The sequence below is a fragment of the Homarus americanus genome, unplaced genomic scaffold, assembly GCF_018991925.1.
Source record: "Homarus americanus isolate GMGI-L3 unplaced genomic scaffold, GMGI_Hamer_2.0 scaffold39155, whole genome shotgun sequence".
In the NCBI taxonomy this organism is placed as follows: Eukaryota; Metazoa; Arthropoda; class Malacostraca; order Decapoda; family Nephropidae; genus Homarus; species Homarus americanus.
This window is the reverse complement of record NW_024737042.1, coordinates 9,669,265-9,691,556: the sequence shown is the minus strand read 5'-3', so window position 1 is coordinate 9,691,556 and position 22,292 is coordinate 9,669,265. Positions and strand designations below refer to the sequence as shown.

At 38.3% G+C, this 22,292-nt stretch overlaps 1 protein-coding gene across 2 annotated transcripts in view; it reads right to left on the bottom strand.

The window, feature by feature from the left end:
• Positions 1–1,463: 1,463 nt before the first annotated feature.
• The window catches only part of LOC121872682 (proteasome activator complex subunit 4-like), a 105,889-nt gene continuing 85,060 nt past the window's right edge, over positions 1,464–22,292 (bottom strand). For both annotated transcript variants that reach the window (XM_042375662.1, XM_042375663.1), the window contains 6 exons: positions 17,391–17,522; positions 15,343–16,029; positions 12,543–12,698; positions 8,528–8,744; positions 3,969–4,175; positions 1,464–1,951 (listed from right to left, as the gene is read on the bottom strand). In XM_042375662.1, coding sequence (XP_042231596.1) covers positions 1,817–1,951; positions 3,969–4,175; positions 8,528–8,744; positions 12,543–12,698; positions 15,343–16,029; positions 17,391–17,522 — 1,534 coding nt within the window. In that variant the 3' untranslated portion in view covers positions 1,464–1,816. The remainder of the gene's footprint in view (positions 1,952–3,968; positions 4,176–8,527; positions 8,745–12,542; positions 12,699–15,342; positions 16,030–17,390; positions 17,523–22,292) is intronic.

The window sequence follows — 22,292 nt, the reverse complement described above, 5'->3', positions numbered from 1 at the left end:
ACAGAACCTAGAGAGTGGCACCGATAGCGAGAGCGAGGATGAGGAACACGAACAAGATTTGGCGGACCATGAAGTGCGGGTCAAGCAGTTCTGGAAGCTGTTTAACGTGAAGAAGGCTGTAGATTTCTTGGTGGAGGCATGGGGGCAGCTATCTGTGGCAACGATTCGGCACGCGTGGCGTCATGTGTTGGAGGGTATCCCAGGTGGGAGGCAGAGGCAAGCGGTGGCTGGCGAGACTCAGTCTGTTGCTGTGGCATTGGAGAACGCAAGAGAGGCTGCACAAAGTGTTAGAGCTGCAGGCTTCTCCAAGACCACCAACGAGGACATCCTGGAGGTAATCAGGCAACCTGAGGTGACTGCGGATGAAATGTTGGAAGATGATGACGTCAGTGAGCAGCCAGGTGTTGTGAGCAGCCAGGTGTTACAGAAGAACAAGAGCAGAAACTAACACATGCTAATGTGAAGGAAATCATCGAGGTAGATGAGAGATTGAAGCTCCTCCTTGCCAAAGACCCAGTCAATCATCGCTATGAAGTGTCTAATAATCTTCTGGTGCAATCCCGGGAGCCCTATGTTCAGCAGAATCACGACCACATCAATGCTAGCCGTCAACAAAACATCACCGAGTTCTTCACCCACCACAGCCAGCCCAAGTCAGTGATAGTGAGGATATGGACTTTGAGGGGTTTGACAAGGAGGCCCTGCTAGCCTCTGTGGTGGATAGAGATACAAGTGAGGGCCAATAATCTGCCCTCTGCCTCGGAACCAACCCCCCATCCCCGTGTGCCCAGCCATCTCTTCTACTAACATAAGTGTTAAAAAACCTAATATTTTTGATATTTCTCTTATTTATTAATTGTGTGTGCATACCATCATAAAGTTAAGGTGTTATTTTTACTACAACGTACGTATTGTGTCGGCGATAGCCAAAAGAAGGGTAGTCTGGTGGTCGGCCCAGTCTCTATTTCAATTAATCCCATGTTCTGTTATTTTATTTACGAGTTTCGCTTTATACGCGGACCTCCATGAGTTTAATTAACTGCATAAACCTAGACAATATATATATATATATATATATATATATATATATATATATATATATATATATATATATATATATATATATATATATATATATATATATATATATATATATATATATATATATATATATATATATATATATATATATATATATATATATATATATATATATATATATATATATATATATATATATATATATATATATATATATATATATATATACACACAATATATTTTTTATTTATTTTTTCTTCCAACTCTATAAACCACTTAAAAGAGTTCAGCAAAATATCCACAGTAAATGGTTAAGATAATGCAATATCAACTGAATACAGTACAGTACATCAATTCCTAAATGTCTATGAAATTATGGAGAGTACTAAAAAGTGTGGATGGTACAAGATGGTTAGGAGAAGTAGAGCTTAATCCTTTATTGGCATAAACTCTGGAAAAGAAACTTTCCAAAACATAAAATTTACATTTTAAACTTCAGAAATAAATCTGTTAAGAAATCAAAATCAACTTCTTTGTGTAATGAATAAATAAAATTAACATTTTATCTCCTACCAAGTACCTTCACTGCACAAAGTACAATACTGGGAAACAAAATCCTCCACAGAAGATTTAATAAGAAACCTGGTTGCTCAGATGTGGTACATCTAGTAGGACTCATAAAATATTTCAGCTACACATCTTTTCATCAAATATATAAATATTTTGAAATGGAAATTTCAATAGTACAGAAATACTTATGTAGGGAATTATTATGTTAAGCATAATAAGATGGGGAGAGCAGCAGGTCTGTCAGCACCACCAGCTGGTCCTCAGTAAACTTTTGCTTGTGGTCTCGCCAGTTGTCATGATGTGTTCGTCGGAAATTACTAAGCGTCTTTTTGATAGTAGCCTGTAAAAAAGATAAATGGACATAGAAATAAAAAGCATAAACATAGAATAGCCTTGCATAAGAAAAATTATATAATTAATGCATACATTTAGTGGAAGCACTGGACAACCAAGTACAGTATAGTTAAAACTTCTGTACAGTACTGTATTATGAAAATACAGGGACAGTACTGTACTATAAATGGAATTCCTCATTTTTTTATAAAGTAAATATAAATCCACATATTCCAAGATACAATATGTGTAAGTTAAAGAATGAATGGAGTAAAAATTAGTTATTATAAATAAACAAAAATAATAATTTAAGGCATTTAAGTTATTAGATGTCACAAAGATTCCCATGACAATATGTTTTGATGCCAGTTAGTTTTATTTAGTCCTGGGAGTACAGTATTTCATGGAACCAATTAAATATTTGAAAGGAAAAGCTTTATAATTAAAGCTTCCATTCTTAAAATAAAACACTGTAATCTACAACCTTACAATCCACCTTATGTTTACTAACTCAGCTTCCTTCCTCCACAAAATATTATTTACTGTACAAAGGGGGGGATAATATGGAGTGGAAAGCAAAGGGAGATAATGGACAGGTATGTGAAGGATTACAAAAGGTCACAGCTTCATCACCATTGTTTTACAGCCATTTTCCATGCCTGTGTGTGTTAGTTGCAATTACCTGGTGGTAGGTGTTGGGTAAAACTAGAACAGGATTACCTCCCTGATTACCATCACAAACCCAAGGTGTCAGCCCAGAAAATGCAACAGAGCCCAGGGATTGGTACACCTATGGTGATCCAGTTGCCATCAGGCATGTTGAAGTAAAGTTTAATGGCTGGATGCCCTTCATAATGACAAACCACAGGCTGAAAACTGATGGCAAGGCAGAGTTGGAACTGTACAGCCTACAGCCTAATGTAATTTATTTAAAATGTAAGTACAGTATAGTCTGCATTTACGCGGATTTTGTTTACGCGTTTGGTCATTTACGCGGCGAGCGGCTGGAGAGGTCCAGACCACCACGCCATTTTTTACCTACGCTGTCCATCTTGACCATACGCGGGAAGCGGCGTGGCGAGTGGTGCGCATTAGGCCGCTCTTACATTATCGCTGACATCATATTACGTATCGGATTGTGATTGGGCCACGCATCCTTACCACCAACGCGTTCCCTCCGCTGCTAGCTGTGATTGGTCTAATGTAGCATGACGTGCCCTGCCACCAGAGGGTAGAAGTCGTTGACCTAGCCGGGCCAGTCTCATTGTTCTCAGTCCGCGTATACAGTTCTCTCTTGTGCCCGCTATTCCCCTCACAATTGCTTCCGCGGGACCCCCACCACCAGAGAAAAACATTGAATTACCTGGACCAAGCTATAATAATGTGAAGGAAATCATCGAGTTGGGGGAGAAACTTAAGCTCATCCTTGACAACGACCCAGACAAGCATTGGTATGAAGCGTCTAATAACCATCTGACGAAAGTTATGGAGCCGTATATCCAGATCTATCTCGACAACATCAATGCTAGTCGTCAATGTAGTATTGAGGACTTCCTCGCCCGCAACCCACCACAACCACAGCCAGCCCAAGTCAGTGATAGTGATATTGTCAGTGAGGATATGGACTTTGAGAGGTTTGTCTGGGAGGCCCTGCAAACCTCTGCGAGTAGTGAAAGTAATTCACCGGAGGGCAACTAATCTGCCCTCTGCCTTGGAACCAGCCGCCATCAACGTGTGCCGACCCAGCTTTTCTACTGTGGTAAGTGTTAAAAACCTAATATTATTGATATTTCTCTTAATTATTAATTGTGTGTGCATACCATCATAAAATTAAGATGTTTTTTACTACAAGGTACGTATTGTGTCGGAAAAAGTGGAGTTTGGGGGTCGGCCCAGTCTCTATTTCAATTAACCCATATGTTCTATTATTTCATTTACGCGTTTCTTGTTTTACGCAGGCCTCCATGGGTTCAATTGACCGCGTAAATGCAGACTATACTGTATTGGTACTAGTTGTGACTTACAGGTACAGGATGTGGATCATTGAGATGTTCACTAAGTGTGACTAAGACTTCAGGAAGCATGTCTGGTACATCATATGGGAAGGCACTGACATAAGCACACAATCCCAAAACTCCTGCATGGAGCTCTAATACTTCTTGGGGTTTTAATGGCTCCTTTCGCCTTCTCTTCTGTTCACGGCCATTCTGAAGCTTGGATGTGAACTCGCCCTTAAAGAAGAAAAGGAAAAATTGGTTCTGTAATTTTCAACAACATTAAGGATCTGATGAAAAATATACAATACAGGCAATGGAAAACAAATAATGTAACCACTAAGGAAATGGATAAGAGCCAGTGAGAGAGGAAAACGAAATGGAAGTTTTGAGTGAGCATCCTCCTCTAGTCTTTTTGTAGTTTGTTAAAATAACTTCCAAATTCTCCTCTTAATTATTTATATAAACACTACTGTTTAATTTCTTTAATTAATGTTTTGTATATTTTTTTCACTGGCATATGCATATGGGAAAAACCCATCCTATTCATTTTTTTTCTCAAGCAATTGGCACCTGCTTCACTTACAAGACAAGTCACTCTTGCACAAAGAATACTTCAACAAATGTTTCAAGTCTTCCTGCAAGCATTTTTTATACATGAAGGTGGCTCAAGATTCTTTATGTTGCCAACCACCCAAGGAAGGGCACTTTTCTAGAAGGAAAATGTAAAAAATACTAACAATTACTGTAGTACAGGTACACCACTGATTTTCCGGCACCTTTGGTTCCAAAGCCTTGTCGGATTATCCGTTTTGCTGGACCAACCAAGGTCAGGTAATAATAATTCAACAATACACCTCTGACCCACTAATTATACACCTCCCGTGTCTGTAAAGCACCATGGACTGCTAGAAACTTAAATTATACAAATATTAAATGTAAATTAAATGTGAAAAAGCCATAATTTTGAGCAACATATTACTGTACACACATTGTACTCAATGTACTACACTAAGGGACAAAACTATTTTCTCTTGCACAAACTATGTGAAGTTTATACTCAAACTACTGTAATCACTATCTTACAAGGATTCCAGCAATGCAAGTTTTATTCTAGTAAGTCCAGTCAGTGACATTTTATAAGATAAAAACATTAAGCTCAAAACTACCTTCACCCAGACTGGGAGGGAGGGAAGTTAAGTGCCCCCTCGTAATTTTGTTTGGACTAAAGGAGGTGCCGGACCATCAGTTCCTGGAAAATCGATGGTGTACCTGTACTGTAAAACTAAACTTAATTTGAGTTTTAAGATAGCTAATTCACTAAATGCCAGAGAAATAAAGAGGATGGGAAAAAATGCTTATTAATACTTACAATTTTAGCATTAAGGGAGTACAGTGGTCCCTCCATTAACGAGCACAATTGGTTCGACAGTCACTCGTTAACTGAATTTATTATTTCAATGGGATATTGGGTAATTGGTTCCAACGCACAGATTTCCCTTTAAATTAATTAAAAATTACATACAAAGTACTGTATACCGGTAATATAATTAACAAAACCTTAAATATAAACAAAATACAGTACTGTAAAAAAATATTTTAACACTTACAATTTATTGAACTAATTCCAGATTTTTTTATTTAAACCAACACTGCACTGTACTGTACATTATCAATATGTTAACTAAATTTCAGAATGACCAATAATTTTAACCTTAAGCCCCTGGTTAGGGTGCTGCTGGCAGTACACCCCAGCAGGGATAAATCGAGAGAAAAAAAAATAAAATAAATAAATAAAAAAGGGGGAATAGGCGGACGTTCTGGAACGTCACCCAGAGCCTAAAGGTTAATGTAAATAGACAAAAATATTCAAGAGCACAACTTTCTCGATGTTTACTCAACTGGAAACAAAGGGAAAAATAGAACTGATTATTGGCGGACGAGTCGATCAGCTGATGCACTCACCAAAACGTGTTTCTCGTAAAGCCGTCGTTAATAGAATTTGTACTCGATAATTGAACTGAAAGTCCTTATGGGAGGTAACTCGTCAACTGAAATCTCGTAGATTGATCTGCTCGTTAATGGAGGGACCATTGTACTTCTAAAATATTTTCAAAATTATTTAGAAATTTAATAAATTCACAATATCCAATTTATGCTATGAAGAGAGAACAAATGAGATAAGCCTCAGGGTATATGGGAAATCATTAAGGATGCTTAGGCATTCACAGTGTGGTTAAAATAAAACAGTGCCATTAAAATGGATCAAATAAATAAGGAGATGATCAGAGATGTAAACATGGACATGCTGTATAAAATAGGTATACTGTACTGTATATACAGTATAGTAAAACATTTTTAACACCATGAGTTAAAAAACTGCAGAAAACAGAACAAACACTAAATTATAAATTTATTTCACTCTCAATTTTCTTTGATTATCACCAGTTTTCACTGGTGAAATCCCTTTCACTCTATGACAGGGTGGTTTTCATTTATTTTTTATAGCTATCTAACAGGATATACCCAGAAAAGTTGATCTTTTAGCTTTAGCCTGGTTCTTCTTTTGTCCTATCTCACCAATCCATTTTCTTTCAAATCTAATCTGTGATCTATTCAGTTCTAGCCTAGTAACTGTTTAGTTGTGAAAGTTTTCCCATTCTCTATATAATTCCTTTAAATTCATTCCATTGTTGTTCTATTTCTTGATCTACAAGTAGTTCTTCTAATACTAAAAATCTCTTCTGAGATTCATATTCTACCTGTTTCTTTTTTCAGCTTCTCTAAATCTAATTTGATATCATCCAACATTTTTCTTTTTAATTTTTGGAGTTTTAGCTTCACTAAACACATTACAGGGACATGGTCTGACTTACAGTCTGCCCCTAGGTAGATCTTAGTCTGAGTTAGAGTTCTTAAATTTTCTTGACAAAGTGTAATCTATTTGATCACTGAAAACATTCTTTTCATTATCCTGGGGTGTTATTAATTTGCATTACGGTAGTCAAGTCGTTAACATGCATCATGATAATGATTCCATGATAATGTGACACCCTTCAATATGAGTTAACTGGAGTCCAATACACAATAATGCAAGCCAAGCAGGGTGGTGATGAGTTGTAGGAAAATTTCCTAGGTAGTGCTTTTAGGATTATTGTTTTATGTTCAAGGCCTTTAATTGTTCACACACATTAACTTATCAAATAGTAATCACACTAACAAGAACCACCCCCAAAAAAAAAAATAAATAAACAAATAAATAAATCAATAAAAATACATCCAATTAAACAACACATTTGCTACATTTTCTTATGTCTTTAAATTATAACAGAACACAACACAAATTATTTCCTTTGTGAATAGTTTACAGAAACATTAAAAATTCTCATGGGTGCATGGCTCAATATAACCTTTAACTACAGTGGTCCCTCGGTTTACGAATGGTTCGTTTAACGAAATTTCGGTTAACGAATTACCTTCCATAAGAATCTTCAAATCGGTTAACGAAAAAAAATTTGATTAACGAAATCCTTACGAGAAACACGCTTTGTTGTGAGCATCAGCTGATCAGCTAGTCCGCCAATACAGTAATTGGTTCTATGTTTACATTCGTTTCCAGTGGAGTAAATATCAAGAAAGTTGTGCTCTTTAATATTTTTGCATTTTTTATATTAAAATTATCAGTCATTTTAACATTTATTTAACATATTGATAATATATGCAGTACAGGAAACTATTTTTTTGTGCGCCCATGAGATGCGTGAGTCGGCCACAAGGAGTCAGTTGAGCTTTGAAAACAGTTGAGTGAACTGCTTTTTTGTTGGTGTCTTGAATATTTTTGTATTTTTCATTGAAATTATTGGTCATTCTGAACTTTAGTTAACATATTGGTAATAGATGGTGCAGTGTAGTGTTGATTTAAAGAAAATTATCTTGAATTACACCAAGTGAACTTAAAATTTTATTGGTGAAATGACTGCATCAAGCATGGGTCCACTGAAAGGTGATTTCTCCTCCATCCCCACTTCCTTCTCTTCTCCCTTCTCCTCCACCCCCACTTCTAATTTCCATCACCATCATCAACCAGGAACCTTCTACATACACACCTCAAAGTAAGTGTACTTTACTGCATTTTTTTTAACTTTGTAAGTACTTTTCTGTGAGCTGGAACCAATTACCCAATATCCCATTGAAAAAATGGATTCGGTTAACGAACGACCTTCTGGAACGAATTGTGTTCGTTAACCGAGGGACCACTGTATTACATGATTAAATCACTAACTTTATACAAAGTTAATATCTGTTTTACAAGATCAGATCACTTACTTTATTAATTTTTTCAGATCTTTAAGAGGTAGCCAATTAGATGGCGGAGACCAAGAATGACATGGAAAAGATGGGGTGAAGGACATACTAAAAGGAAAGGGAAGCAGCAGTAAATGAAGAGTAGGGCATCAATTGATTTGTGGAGATGTCATTGCAGTTATAAGAGAATAGGTGAATGGGGAGACTGCTTTCTCTTGATTCCTTTTTCCCAGTAGCTTAGCAAGAAAGGGTTTGCAATATTGGAAAAATGTATGGTTTCTTACCAGGAGTTTATCTTCTGCCTGGATGAATTTACAATGTATAAGTCCACTGAGCACAGTCGAGGCCATCTGTTGTACCTCAAGCCTCACATCTGATAAGAGACCCACCACCAACTCCTGCACTTGCTGTGGAGCTTTTTCATCATTCAGGATAGTAAACATGTTGGTAAACACAGCCACCTGTAGTAGTGACAATACTGCAGCACGGGCACGCCACCAACTGTTGATAAAATGACATCAAAATTTACATTAGAAATGATGTGGTAAAACTAAACTACAAGTTCAATGCAGCAGCAGCAGCCCCTAACCCATGGTTTGAGGGCAATATTCAGGAGGACTACAGTTACTGTAAACCCTAATTTATGAAAGGGATCTGTTCCTGAAAACCTTTCATTTTGGTATACCCTGTAATAGTGACTGGTGTATTGCGAATAGCAAACAATGTCTTTTAAATATGAAAAAGACCCAGGGTCTATAAAGATGTTGCAAAAAGTGTTACTTTCCCTTTGTCAAACATTAGTTAAACAAAAAAAGGGGGGGGGGGGATCATAACACATGTTCAGAGATAAAAAAAATAAAAATTAAATGAAAAAGTGTACATGTGCCCATATACCTAACTGTCACTTATTTAACTATGTACTATTTTCCATTAATTAAAATGAAGTTGCATCATTAAACCGACAAATTTTACATGATAATAATGCAGTACAGGGTATTACGTATAATGTAAAATTTGTAAATTTAATGATGCAATTTAATTTTAATTAATGGAAAATAGTACATAATTAAATAAGTGACAGTTACGGTAGGTACATGGGCACAACTACACTTTTTCATTTTTTATAGTAACTACCTATGAAGTATTAAAGATTTTCCTTTTACATTCATTCCTGATTTTGATTATAGTAATATCTCTGTTAGTCGGAACAATTGTTGCAGAGCTTTTCTGGGTTTGAGCGATTTCCAGGTACAATATAGTGTATTGAAATGAATTCCCTTATCCCTGGAAAAAATTGCACATCTACAGAATTTTTCCAGGCACTGGTGAATGTTTCCGCATCTAAACTACACATCTGGCAGAGCACCATTGCTACAGAGGCTTAACTGCAGTCAGACAACAGACAGTACAGTATATATTTGTGCAAACACTACTGTATATGTACAATGTGTTGTAAATAAACAAAATATATTACTGTATATTAGGGTTGCCATATCTGAACATTAAAAAAAGATGACGCTCCCAAAGACATGCCCCCCCCCCCCAACCCCACCCGCCCAGCACACACTTTGGCACTATGTAACCTTGAAGCAGCAGTGACAATTAATTTTGCATAGCATTAATATATACAGTGAACCCTCACTTTATGCGGTCAATTGAACCCACGAGGCTCGTGTAAAGTGAGAAACGCGTAAAGTGAACAACATAACATATGGGATTAATTGAAATAGAGACCGGGCCGACCCCCAAACTCCACTTTTTCCAACACAATACCTATGTTCTAGTAAAAATGGTGGGGGGTGGGAGGGAGGGACCGGTGACCAACCACCTGGCACGGTGTGAAGAATATATTTTTTTTATTAACTGAAGATATTTGTTTTAGCTCATAAAATTCATACAAATTACCCGGCCAGAATATAATTTACATTGCTGGAATTCTTACAATTTGATGATCATTTTGAATATAAACATCATATATTTTGCATTAGACATACAAATTTTAGATATAATGTTTACTCTGAGTAAATATGTTATCTTTTGTGCAAAATATATGACATTTATATTCAAAATATTCCTGGTTTTACAAGGAATCCAGCAATGTCAATTATATTATCCTAACTTTAATCTGAGGTATTATTTAATACTAAATGTTAAAATCTAGTTTTTTCACCCAACCTTTCTCTTGAAGGGAGGGTTGGTGGGGGGAGGGTTGGGACGGACCGACCATCTGGCGCTTGGAAGAGGGGGGAGGCAAGGTGGGGTACTTTGATTGACAGATAGTGTCGTGAAGAATATTTTTTTTTATTAACTGAAGATATTTGTTTTAGCTCATAAAATTCATACAAATTACCCAGCCAGAATATAATTTACATTGCTGGAATTCTTACAATTTGATGATCATTTTGAATATAAACATCATAGATTTTGCATTAGACATACAAATTTTAGATATAATGTTTACTCTGAGTAAATATGTTATCTTTTGTGCAAAATATATGACATTTATATTCAAAATATTCCTGGTCTTACAAGGAATCCAGCAATGTCAATTATATTATCCTAACTTTAGTTTGAGGTATTATTTATTACTATACCTGGTTTTCCCCCCAAAATTTCTCAGAGAGGGAAGAGCCAGCGAGTGTAGTGTGAGAAGAGGGGGAGGGAGTTGAGTCCATTATTTGAATGGACATTAACTTAGCGACTGTATTTCTCTATTTCTCTTAAGTATTAATTGTGTGCATGTACCATCATAAAATTAAGATGTTATTTTTACTAGAACATAGGTATTGTGTTGGAAAAAGTGGAGTTTGGGGGTCAGCTGGTCTCTATTTCAATTAATCCCATATTTTATGTTATTCACTTTACGCGTTTCTCACTTTCCGCGGTACCCTGTGGGTTACATTAACCGCGTAAAGTGAGGGTTGACTGTACATATCCTGACTACTTGGGTTAGTTATACCAGTACAGACTTTTTCCTGTGAAAAAGCCATAATTTTGAGTAACATACTTTGTACTCAAATGTACTACACTAAAATAATTTTTTTTATCTCTTATGAAAACTATAATGTCACCATTCAAATTATTCACTATCTTCCAAGGATTTCAGCAATGCAAGTTATATTTTGCTAAGTTTAGTCTGTGACATTTTATAAGATACAAACTTTAAGCCTAAACTACCTTCACCCTGTTTTGGGAATGCTTCTTAGGGAGGCTTCTTAGCCCAGAACCCCCAAATGTTTTGTCCGAATCTTCCGAATTCCGGATTTACCTGGTCCGGATCTTCGTGGGTTTACCGTACATAATACCCTCGTTATTTCATGTGATTGCAATATGAACCTTATTCCATTATAAAGCGTACATATTTAGGAAAAAAATAGTTAGCTATAGAAGAAAAGATGTGAAAAATTAATATTTCACTAGGGAGAGGCATAAGGAGGCACCACACTATCACCATGTGGTGCAATCTCCTTGCAGTTTTTACATTTTCACACCCCTCCACCCTCACCAGCAACTTGAGGCATGGTTCAAAACTCTCACAACACTGTTATGAGTAAATGAAATCACTGTGATGCACAAGAAATCAGCACAAGCTGCAAGAAAATGTTAGTCAACATTATATCCTGGGTCCTTTAAACACAAAAGGGAGACTGGTGTGGTGACCTTGGAGTGTAATATACATAGTTGCCAGATCACATTGACATTGCCAAATGTGCATCTTGCGGGTTTAGAGTTCCTATGCAAAAAAAAAAAAAAAAAAAAAAAATAGAAAATAAAAATAAATATATATATACTTTATTTACTTCATCTGCAAATTTGTGTATGAAAACCTTACAGCAATGATTTAGATCATACACAATTTTGTGCATGAAAACCCCAAGAGTGTTAATTAATGACCCTTGAAATAATTACAATGCTAGATATGCAAAAAGAACCAGTAACTTCTGTGATTGTACTTAGTCACTTATTTTTTACACAACCATGTAAAAAAAAAAGTGTAATACCAGTTATATGTCATAAATACCAGAGTACAATTTACCTATTTGTAATAAGCAACATTTTTGTACATATGATAAGAATTTAATATTTCAGCTGCTAATGAATAAGTATTTCTTAATAAAAATTCAGTAACTTCAAAATAGCAATTTAAGATTATTTGCCATACCAAGAATAATCAGCTAATAATAAGAGACAGAGACATGAAGGAGTCACTTAATTATTTATTCCTCAGTTACGAGGCTTTGTAATTTGTGAAGCCAACTGTCTGTGGTGTTTCATTAAAGGCTTATCTTACTAACATACCTGCTTTTTGCAACTTGTGTGACAGAATCCATGAGTGCTGGGATGCGTGAAGGTAGGACAAGAGCTTGGCTAATAACGGCTAATGTTGCCACACAATTTCCACGAAGCTCTGGATCATTGTCAACACTTTCCAATTGACACAAGTGTGGGAGAAACCTAAAAAAAAAAAAGATGATGACTAAGGTAATCTAGACAATGTGTTCTTATAACAAGACCTTTTGCCGTAAATAATAAAGAAAAGTTTCTAATGCCCAAGACAATTATTTTCTTAAACAACACAATTTATTTTAACAGAAAGATACAAAACTTGAAGCCTATCAGTAAAATATATTTTCAGATGTTTTGTTATTACAGTATTGTGTCTTAAATAAAACTTAATTTAAGCCATTCAAAGGAATGCACTGTGTAAGTGCATCTATACCGTACTATTGTTACTGTAGAAGATTGCTAAGTATATGACCTGCCAGTGGTGTATATATTTTCTACAAGCTAACAATGAACCATATTGATCATGTCCATCATATAAAACAAGAGTCATTAGGTGTTATACAAAATTTTCACTGAGTAGGAGCTTATACTAAAAGCAGGGACTAAGTATGACAATACAGTGGTCCCTCGGTTAATGAACACAATTCGTTCCACAGTCGTTCGTTAACTGAATCCATTGTTTCAATGGGATATGGGTAATTGATTCCAGCTCACAGAAAAGTACATACAAAGTAAAAAAAAATGCAGTAAAGTACACTTACTTTGAGGTGTGTATGTAGAAGGTTCCTGGTTGATGATGATGATGGGAATTAGAAGTGGGGGTGGAGGAGAAGGGAGAAGAGAAGGAAGTGGGGATGGAGGAGAAATCACCTTTCAGTGGACCCATGCTTGATGCAGTCATTTCACCAATAAAATTTTAAGTGCACTTGGTGTAATTCAAAATTATTTTATTTAAATCAACACTGCACTGTGCTATATATTATCAATATGTTAACTAAATTTCAGAATGACCAATAATTTTAATGTAAAAATGAAAAAATATTCAAGACACCAACAAAATCGATGTTCACTCCACTGTCAACAAAGCCAAACTGACACCTGGTGGCCGAGTCAAGCGGCTGATGGGCGCACAAAATACTAGTTCCCTATACTGCATATATTATCAATATGTTAACTAAATTTAAAATGACCAATAATTTTAATATAAAAATGCAAAAATATTAGAGCACAACTTTCTTGATATTTACTCCACTGGAAACGAATGTAAACATAGAACAGATTACTGAATTGGCAGACTAGCCCATCAGCTGATGCTCACAACAAAAAGTGTTTGTCATAAGGATTTTGTTCATCGAAGTTTTGTTCGTTAACCGAATTGAAGATCCTTATGGGAAATAATTCATTAACCGAAATTTCGTTAATCAAACCGTTCGTTGACCGAGGGACCACTGTAACTACAGGTAACTTGAAATTAATTTTAAGGAATGTGGTCTGATATCAACACTGTTCATTGATCAGCTATGGTGTAGTGAGAGGCAAGTACAGGCAGTCCTCATTAAATGAAAGGGATGCTTCCATGCAAGTGGTGAGTAAGTGAAAATTTGTAGTTTCAGTGATTTTCCCACTGACAGTTTTATAAATGGAGATTGCACTCTAGGGGGATTCTAACTGCTTACACAACTTAAGTAAAACTGATGAAACTAAATATAGTATAATTGCTCATTCAATTAATAACAACAGCACTAAACGTATTTATACAGTGCATGAATACTCAGCACAAATATGGAGATTAAAACTGAACAAAAAAGTAAATCTAAATATCATTGGGAATGACCAACTCATTCACAATATTGTTAATCTCACTCCAGAAACCTTTTGTAGCTTCCCCCAAAAGAGGAATGAACACTGGTGTGTAGTTTCTATGTGTACAGTACCTCCTCTATAAACTATAAATAATCCAGACCCATTGACCGGCTGATATAGGCATGCTCCCAGATGCCTGTGTCAACAGCTTGGTGTGTTTCGATGATATAAAAAATTTGCAATTTTTTATTTATTTATTTATTTTTTAAATTTTGTGTTTTCATTTGTATTTTACAGTATCACAAAACAGGATCAAAACAGAAGTCGCTTGACACGAAGGACAGGTCACTGACCTGATGCCCTGGGTTGGCAAAAGAATAGTATGGTACCTGCACAGTGAACCCTATTCGGTGGAGTTGTACAAGTTGTAGTGGAGTGGTGCAGTCTAAAGTAGCTTGGGAAGGACTTTTGAAATTTGCAGAAGAGGAAAAAAATGTGCTTCAGTGAAATTTTTTTACTAAATAAAAAATTTCACATAAACAAGAATAAATATAGCAGGCGTACATATACTGTAATGAAAACTGCCAGTAGTATAAGTACAGTACTGTATTGTTTTATAATGTTATTCTCTCAATGAATCACCCTTCTCACAAAAGGGTTTTCCCTTAATCCAAGATAGGTGACCATATAAGACTGATGACCCAGTGAGGTATTACCTTGTTATGAGTAAAATATTTAAATCTTGGTGTGTAGGAAGTTAAGGCAGAAATACCTGAAGATAATTCTACCTGTGGCCACCCTTCATGCTCCATAAGAATGCATCAAAACTATATTTTTAAAAATTCTATGTTTTGTCTAACATGCTTTTTTTCTCCACTAATTATCTGATGTTTACGAACTAGGTTTTACACCACTCAAGTTTGTTGTTAGACATCATAGATAAAACTATTAAAAATATATTGTCAATGATGTTAAAATTCAAGAAACAATAACAAGGAGGTTAACTAACCTATAAATTTCTGGTGTCACACCATTGTAGGAACGCCCCATCTGACCAACAAGCCATCTGCACACAGTGTTCATGAGGCGCACAGTTGCTTTACGTTCTTCACTACCACCAAAGAAGCCATTTGCTGGGCTCTTGACATGATTTTCATGAATGTTATTCTTTACACCAATAACAGAATCTGAAGGTATCATATTAACAGGCTCACAAATAATATCACTAGATATATCACAGTTTTCTCTGAGCTTCATTTTTGCACTGACCCTGAGGGCATCCTTGTTGTCTAGTCCAGCCAGGAGACCAGATGGCTCAAGGCTAGAAAGGTGGTTCACCAGAGGACCCATTAAGGGTATCTGGGAGGATCCACCTTTGTGCATGGAATTAAGCACCTTAGATAAACTGTCATTGTTCCTAAGGGAGGAACTTGGTAAACCCATCATAGAGGGTACAACTCTATCAGTAAACACCGTACCATTGGGCTGTGTGGGGGAAGGCATATCTTGGGAGAGTGGGAGTGGTAAACCACATTTCATGTCTGTGTCATAGTCATTTATAACTCCTGAACCTGAGTCCTGGATAAGAGTTGCTAGTTGAGGGAGAATGTAGTCTATAAACTGAGAACTACTGGGATAACGTGAAGTCACACCTCCTGGTAGTGCTAAGTCGTACATGAAGATACCCGTCAATACACTGGTGAGAGAAAAAGGAGGGTAAAATTAGAGGCGGTGGTTTTTATTTGCTATCCTAGTTACTTTAACAGTACACAAGTACAGAATATTGTATATGAAGTTTCATCCATAATTTACTTTAAAAGCATTACATGCACTCACACAGAAAAAACTGCACCATCAAGTTACTCAAGTAATAGTTCAACTTAGTACAGTATTTAAAAAGGATCTTCAGTTTTATTGTTATTGCAGTATTAAATTTTTATCTTATATAAGAACAGTCAAAGTAACAATAATGATGATGCCCAAGTTGTACAGTGAGTGAGTTTAAGGTCCAATCTTGAAAAAAAAAAATTATGTGGTATAAACTGCCGGATCAGTCTTTTTTTCATCAACCTTTATCCACTAAACTATAGGGTGGCTGGGGTCAAGCAAGAAAGCATGCACACACACACTCACTCACTCACTTTATCTGTTATTATTAATTAATTCTCAGTTATGCATATTGTGCTATGCAAGGTGGTCTGAAAGTCTTTATCTATTGTTGAAGCAGTGGCTGTTCAGAATAAAATTATTATTAATATAAAAAAATATATTTTGTATCAAGCTTAGCTCTAATACATCATTTGAACTTCAGCATAGAAATAGCAAACCATTTATACAGTCAACACCTGCTTAACGTACAAGATGCATTCCTGAAAAACTGTACATTAAGCTGACATCATCTTCCACATGATACAATCTGTGATATGTCCCACAACATTCCCTAGAATTGCCTTTAATAATTACAAAATGGTTAAATATGAACTCATAAACTTAAAGCAGTGAACAAGTGTATGAGTACAATAAGAATGCCATGTGAAAAACAGAGAGAGAAAGACAAAGGAAAATTGTTAGTTTAGATAAGAAAATGGATAAGTTCAGGCATTTTGAAAAGCTGGAATGAACTGTGGATATTACTATAGGCCAAAGCTCAGCATTTAACATTAATTATGATGTTTCTAATATATATATTTTGGGGGGGGGGGGCAAGAAGAAAAAAGTTAAATTTTTGTTGTTGTAAGTGATGTACAGTACCTTTATGTGAGATAATGTAATGTAAATAACCATAAGGAATGTTACCTCAACTAATAACATTATAATTATAGTAATTTTGGCGGGGTTACAGGATGACCGAGATATGGTCTAAATAATTTTCATCCTAATCTTACCTTATTTATTACCACCATCATCTGCAAATTTTGTCTAGCAGGACAATCTTGAAACATTATTCAATATCTGAGTTTATATTTGTCAATATTCATGGATGGTTGGACACTATACTTGCCTTTAATAATCAGATCAGAAAAATGTTCGTGTAAAAAAAAAAAAAAAAAAACTGACCTTCCCATTCGATCCCTAATGCTTTTATATGGGTGTGAAAGTGATGGCCGCAGATACTCCAACAGTCGATGGCTTAACTCTGCTACACGCCACTCCTGTTGCCCTAAGCCTCCCATCAACATGTACATTCGGCTGTGAAGAAGGGTTCAAACAAATAACATTATTTATATATTTACATAAATGCAATTAAAGTCACATGTATCTAATACAAATAATGCTTTTATGGTACAGTGAACCCTCAAAAATCTGGACTAAAAGGGGGGACCACCTGTCCGGAAAAGCCGATTGTCCAGATTATCCGGCGAATAATAAATGATATAAGAAACACCAAAAATACAGTACTAATGAAGTGATAAACAAATTACTGTATATAAACAATGCATTTATCTATGATAACATAATAAAAATCATTGTATCATTACTAGAGTGAATGAAATAATATTCCCACAAACAACAATAGTCAACTTTGTTTATGTTTCCCACCTCCTCAAGCACCTGTGTCCAAGCAGCGCCCACGGGCCTAAAATGTTCTTTGCTCTGGTTTGGGAATGCTTCTTAGAGAAACTTCTAGAAGGCTTCTTAGCCCAGAACCCCCAAATTTTTTGTCTGGATCTTCTGCAATCTGGATTTCCCAGGTCCGGATCTTCGAGAGTTTACTGTATTTACAACAGCATAGTGCATGCAGTATTTCACTCAAAACACTTTCGCTATCAATTAACTACATATCTTGAGTATAAAGACTATAGAGTAATATTCATCATATCATTCACAGAAGAATTTTGCATGGAGGTACAGTCATGCGCCGGTTAACGTCCTAGATACGTTCTTGGAAACATGACGTTAACCGAAATGGACGTTGTCCGATCATCACAGAAACTTTGTATTTATACTTACGTGTATGTGGAATACTATATACGTACATATACACTTTTACTCTTAAATCACTACTGTAATGTGAGACAGGTGATTAATTTTTCTCTTGTGCAAAATACATGACGTTTATATTAAAATTATTCACTGTTTTACAAGGATTCCAGCAACGCTGAGCAGATGGGGGAGAGAGAGGGTGGGAGTGAGCGAGGGGGCGTGGGGGGAGGGGAGGTAGTACGTTTGACAGTTGACACAGGCCCAGGTCTAACGCGTGTATATTTATCAGTTCTTAAGTGACTAAGCTTCTCTCTTATAAAAAGCTAGTGAAATGACCTGGGTAAATATGATTAACATTGCTGGGATTCTTGTAACATACTGATTTATTTGAATATAAACATGCTATAATTTGCACTAGACAAAACAATTTTAGTACCGTAATCAAATTAGTACATGTGCACTCCAGCATTGCACTAAGGTCATATATTTCCATTACGTTTCTTTTAGTATGGTGTGTTCATGTAAATGGATGAAAATAAATGAAGAAATCTATGTAAATCTACCCAAAAATACAGTTGAAAAACTTTTTTTATAAAATGTACTACAGTACTGTACACTAATGTACAACAATTTTTATCTCTTAAGCAAAATATATGACGTTTATATTCAAATTATTGGCTGTCTTGCAAGGATTCCAGCAATGCAAATTATAATCTCCTAACTTTAGTCTGAGATATTATATAAGATAAAAACTGTAAGCCTAAAAGCCTGGCTGGGGGGAGGGACTGATGGCTCCGCCACCCAGCGAGGGGTTGGGGGGGTTGAGGTGATAAGTTTGAGGTGAAGGTCTCTGTGTGTTTATTTAACAGTCCTACTAAGCTTCTTTCCTTTTAAAATGCCAGTGATATGACCTAGGAAAATATAATTAACATAGCTGGGATTCTTGTAAGATACTGATTTATTTGAATATAAACATGTTGTAATTCGCACTAGACATAACAATTTTAGTACCGTAATCAAATTAGTACATGTGCACTCCAGCTTTGCACTAAGGTCATTTATTTCTTTTACGTTTATTTTAGTATGGTGTGTGCATGTAAATGGATGAAAATAAATGAAGAAATTTATGTAAATCTACCCAAAAATACAGTTGAAAAACTTTTTATAAAATGTACTACAGTATTGTACACTAATGTACTACATTTTTTATATCTTGAGCAAAATATATGACGCTTATATTCAAATTAATCTCTGTCTTGCAAGGATTTCAGCAATGCAAATTATATTATCCTAACTTTAGTCTGAGATATTATATAAAATAAACAAAGAAATCACCAATCTTTTGTCTGGGAACACAAGGAGGGAGGTAGCCAGCTGAGGTGTGAGAAAAGGGGGGAGATGAGGTGACAGTGTCTTTATTTATTTGAGATAAGATTTGACAGTTGGCGCTGAAGGCCTGCGTGTTTATTTATCATTACTTAAGAGTGACTAAGCTCTTCTCATAATTTGCCACCCAAACGACCTGGGTGAATATAACTTACATGTAAGAGTAATTTATTTGAATACCTGTATAAACTGAAGGTTCCAAGTGTTCCCAGAAGAAGGCAGTGATGGGTAGGGAAACACTAGGTAACACTGAAGTCCATATATTAACGGATAGGAGAAATACAAGTGGTGACTAGCGTGCGCCTTGCACGAGACACGGAGTCAGACTGAGACTGCCTTGCCATATGGCAGCCTCGGGGCAATGTTGCCACATAACACGTGCAGTGTTGCCACGTGATTACATATATAAATGCTACTCGGCACAGTAGCTTAGATACATAACCTACATCTCCTTCCCCCCCCCCTCACGCTCATAGTCTTTGTCTTGAGCGGACTTCTTAGTCCTAAGTCGCTCCGAGCGTCGAGGCGCACTGTGGGGCAGATCCTCGTGAGGTGTAGGGGGACTCGTCCTCGGTCAGGGGGCCAGCAGCAGGGGGTGGGACTGGCCGGAGGAAGCGGCGGTTCCTCCACCAGACACGGCCGCTCGGCATCCTGACCTTGTAGTCTCGCGACCGGCCGACGCCCATCACTATGCCCACCTTGTCCCAATGTGTCGTCGTCGGGTCCTGGACGCGGAAAAGGGCACCAATCTCCAGTGGCTGAAGAGGGCGGGCACGGTCGTCATATCGAGCCTTGACGTCCTGGGCACGTGAAGTGGCGCGGCGGTCGCAGCTCTCGGCTCTGGTCTGCCAGTCCTTCCCAAAGGCCTTGGCGTGTGCAGGAACGCAAGAGCGGAGAGGGTGACCATACAGGATCTGGGCAGGGGAGCGTCCTGTGTGGGTGGGAGTGGACGCGGGTTCTGGGCAGCTCTGTGCAGCAGTGCCAGGCGCGTTGCTCGTTGATTCACGCACCCTGCTGGCGGTGTACCGAGCAGCTGGGATCTGCTCGGGAAAGTCTCTGGGCACCAATCCTAACTCCTTGCAGTGCTCCCACGACAACAAGGGTGTAGCGAGAGTAGGCTGCACGTCGATCCACCCGTGACACGACCTGTCGCCGTAGGTGATCTCAGCTTGAAAGGAGCCCACAGCATCCGGCATCTGGAAACCGTCCGCATTGTAGTACTGCAGCTGCGGCAGTGGTCCCGGGTCGCGTTTGGTGAGGCCCAGTTTCTGGAGGTGCTTCAACCCAATCACCGTAGTATCAGCGCCGGTGTCCGGTATCACCTCAATGTGACCCGACACATCACCGTGTGTGACGGCGACGCGGATGGTAGGGGAAGGGGTAGCCCTGGGGCGTGTGGTCGATTCCACCCTCCTGATGTGACTCAGCTGCTACTTTGGGCTGCGTGGGCCATCTGAAGGGGGCTGCGTGGGCCATCTGAAGGGGGCTGCGTGTGAACCACCCCGAGGGAAGTGCACTGCTTTCCTCCTCGTCTCGGGCTTTTGGGCTTGGGTTGGCGGCAGCACTTGTTGTAGTGTCCATAGCGACTGCAGGCCTGACACTTGTGGCCTCGTGCAGGGCACCTGTCTGTGTTAGACCAGTGGCCCTTACGGTCACATCCACAACACAGTGTGTCGGCGGCCGGGCATGTCTTGGGGCCATGCTGCTTTCCACAGGAAGCACTAGGCGGGGGCGTGGAAGAACGTGCGGCAGCCTTCACGTTGTTGGCCACCTTCTTACCCTTCTTGTATTGTGAGATAGCTCTCACAGCAGGTGGGGCCCGTAAGGCAGAGGTGGCGGACTTGGTGGCCTCGTATGACCGACATTCAGTCACTACCACCTGGAGTGTGGAGGAAGCGTCCAGGGGGATGAGTCGCTGCACCAACTCTTCTTGCCTGACACCTGCCAAGATCCCGTGCTTGATCCAGGCTTCCTCACATTCCCGGCTGTGAGCCTTGCAGACGTCGATCTCCTCCGATAAACTCTTCAAACGTACAAAAAAGTCGTCAAAGGATTCATTTTCCACCTGCTTGCAGCTGGTGAAGGCGCGGCGATGCAAGGCCTCGTTATTCCGACCTTTAACGTGCTCCTGCAAAAGGTCGAGCACATCCGTCACTGAAGACATAGAATCGGGAGGCACTTGCAATGTGTGCTCCAAAACTCTCTGGGTCTCCAGCGACAAACACATCCGCAGTTGGATGAGCTGTTTGTTTGGAGGCATGCTGTCAAGGCCCACCATCGTGGAGTAATCTGTCCACCGCCGCCTCCACTCAAGAAAAAGCTGAAACGTGACATCTGGTGAGAGGGCGGGTGGGGGTTGAACAGATGCCTTGGGAGCTGTTGGAGTAGCAAGAGTGCCTGGAGGACGCTGGTGTGGTGGAGGAGGGAGGGTACTGGCGCCTTGGTGCGCGATACCTGCGAGTGAGGGAGGGTGGGTTAGCGCCAGGGTCGCCAATAGTGCATCAAAACGCGACTTTTCCTCCTCTCTTCGTGTCTCCTCCCTCTGAAGTTCCATCTCTCTGCGTCTCTCGTCCCTGTCGTCCATCCACCTCAGAATTGTGGCAATGTCCGTCGCTGGAGGTGGAGGATGAGAGTCTACGCCCGGTGGAG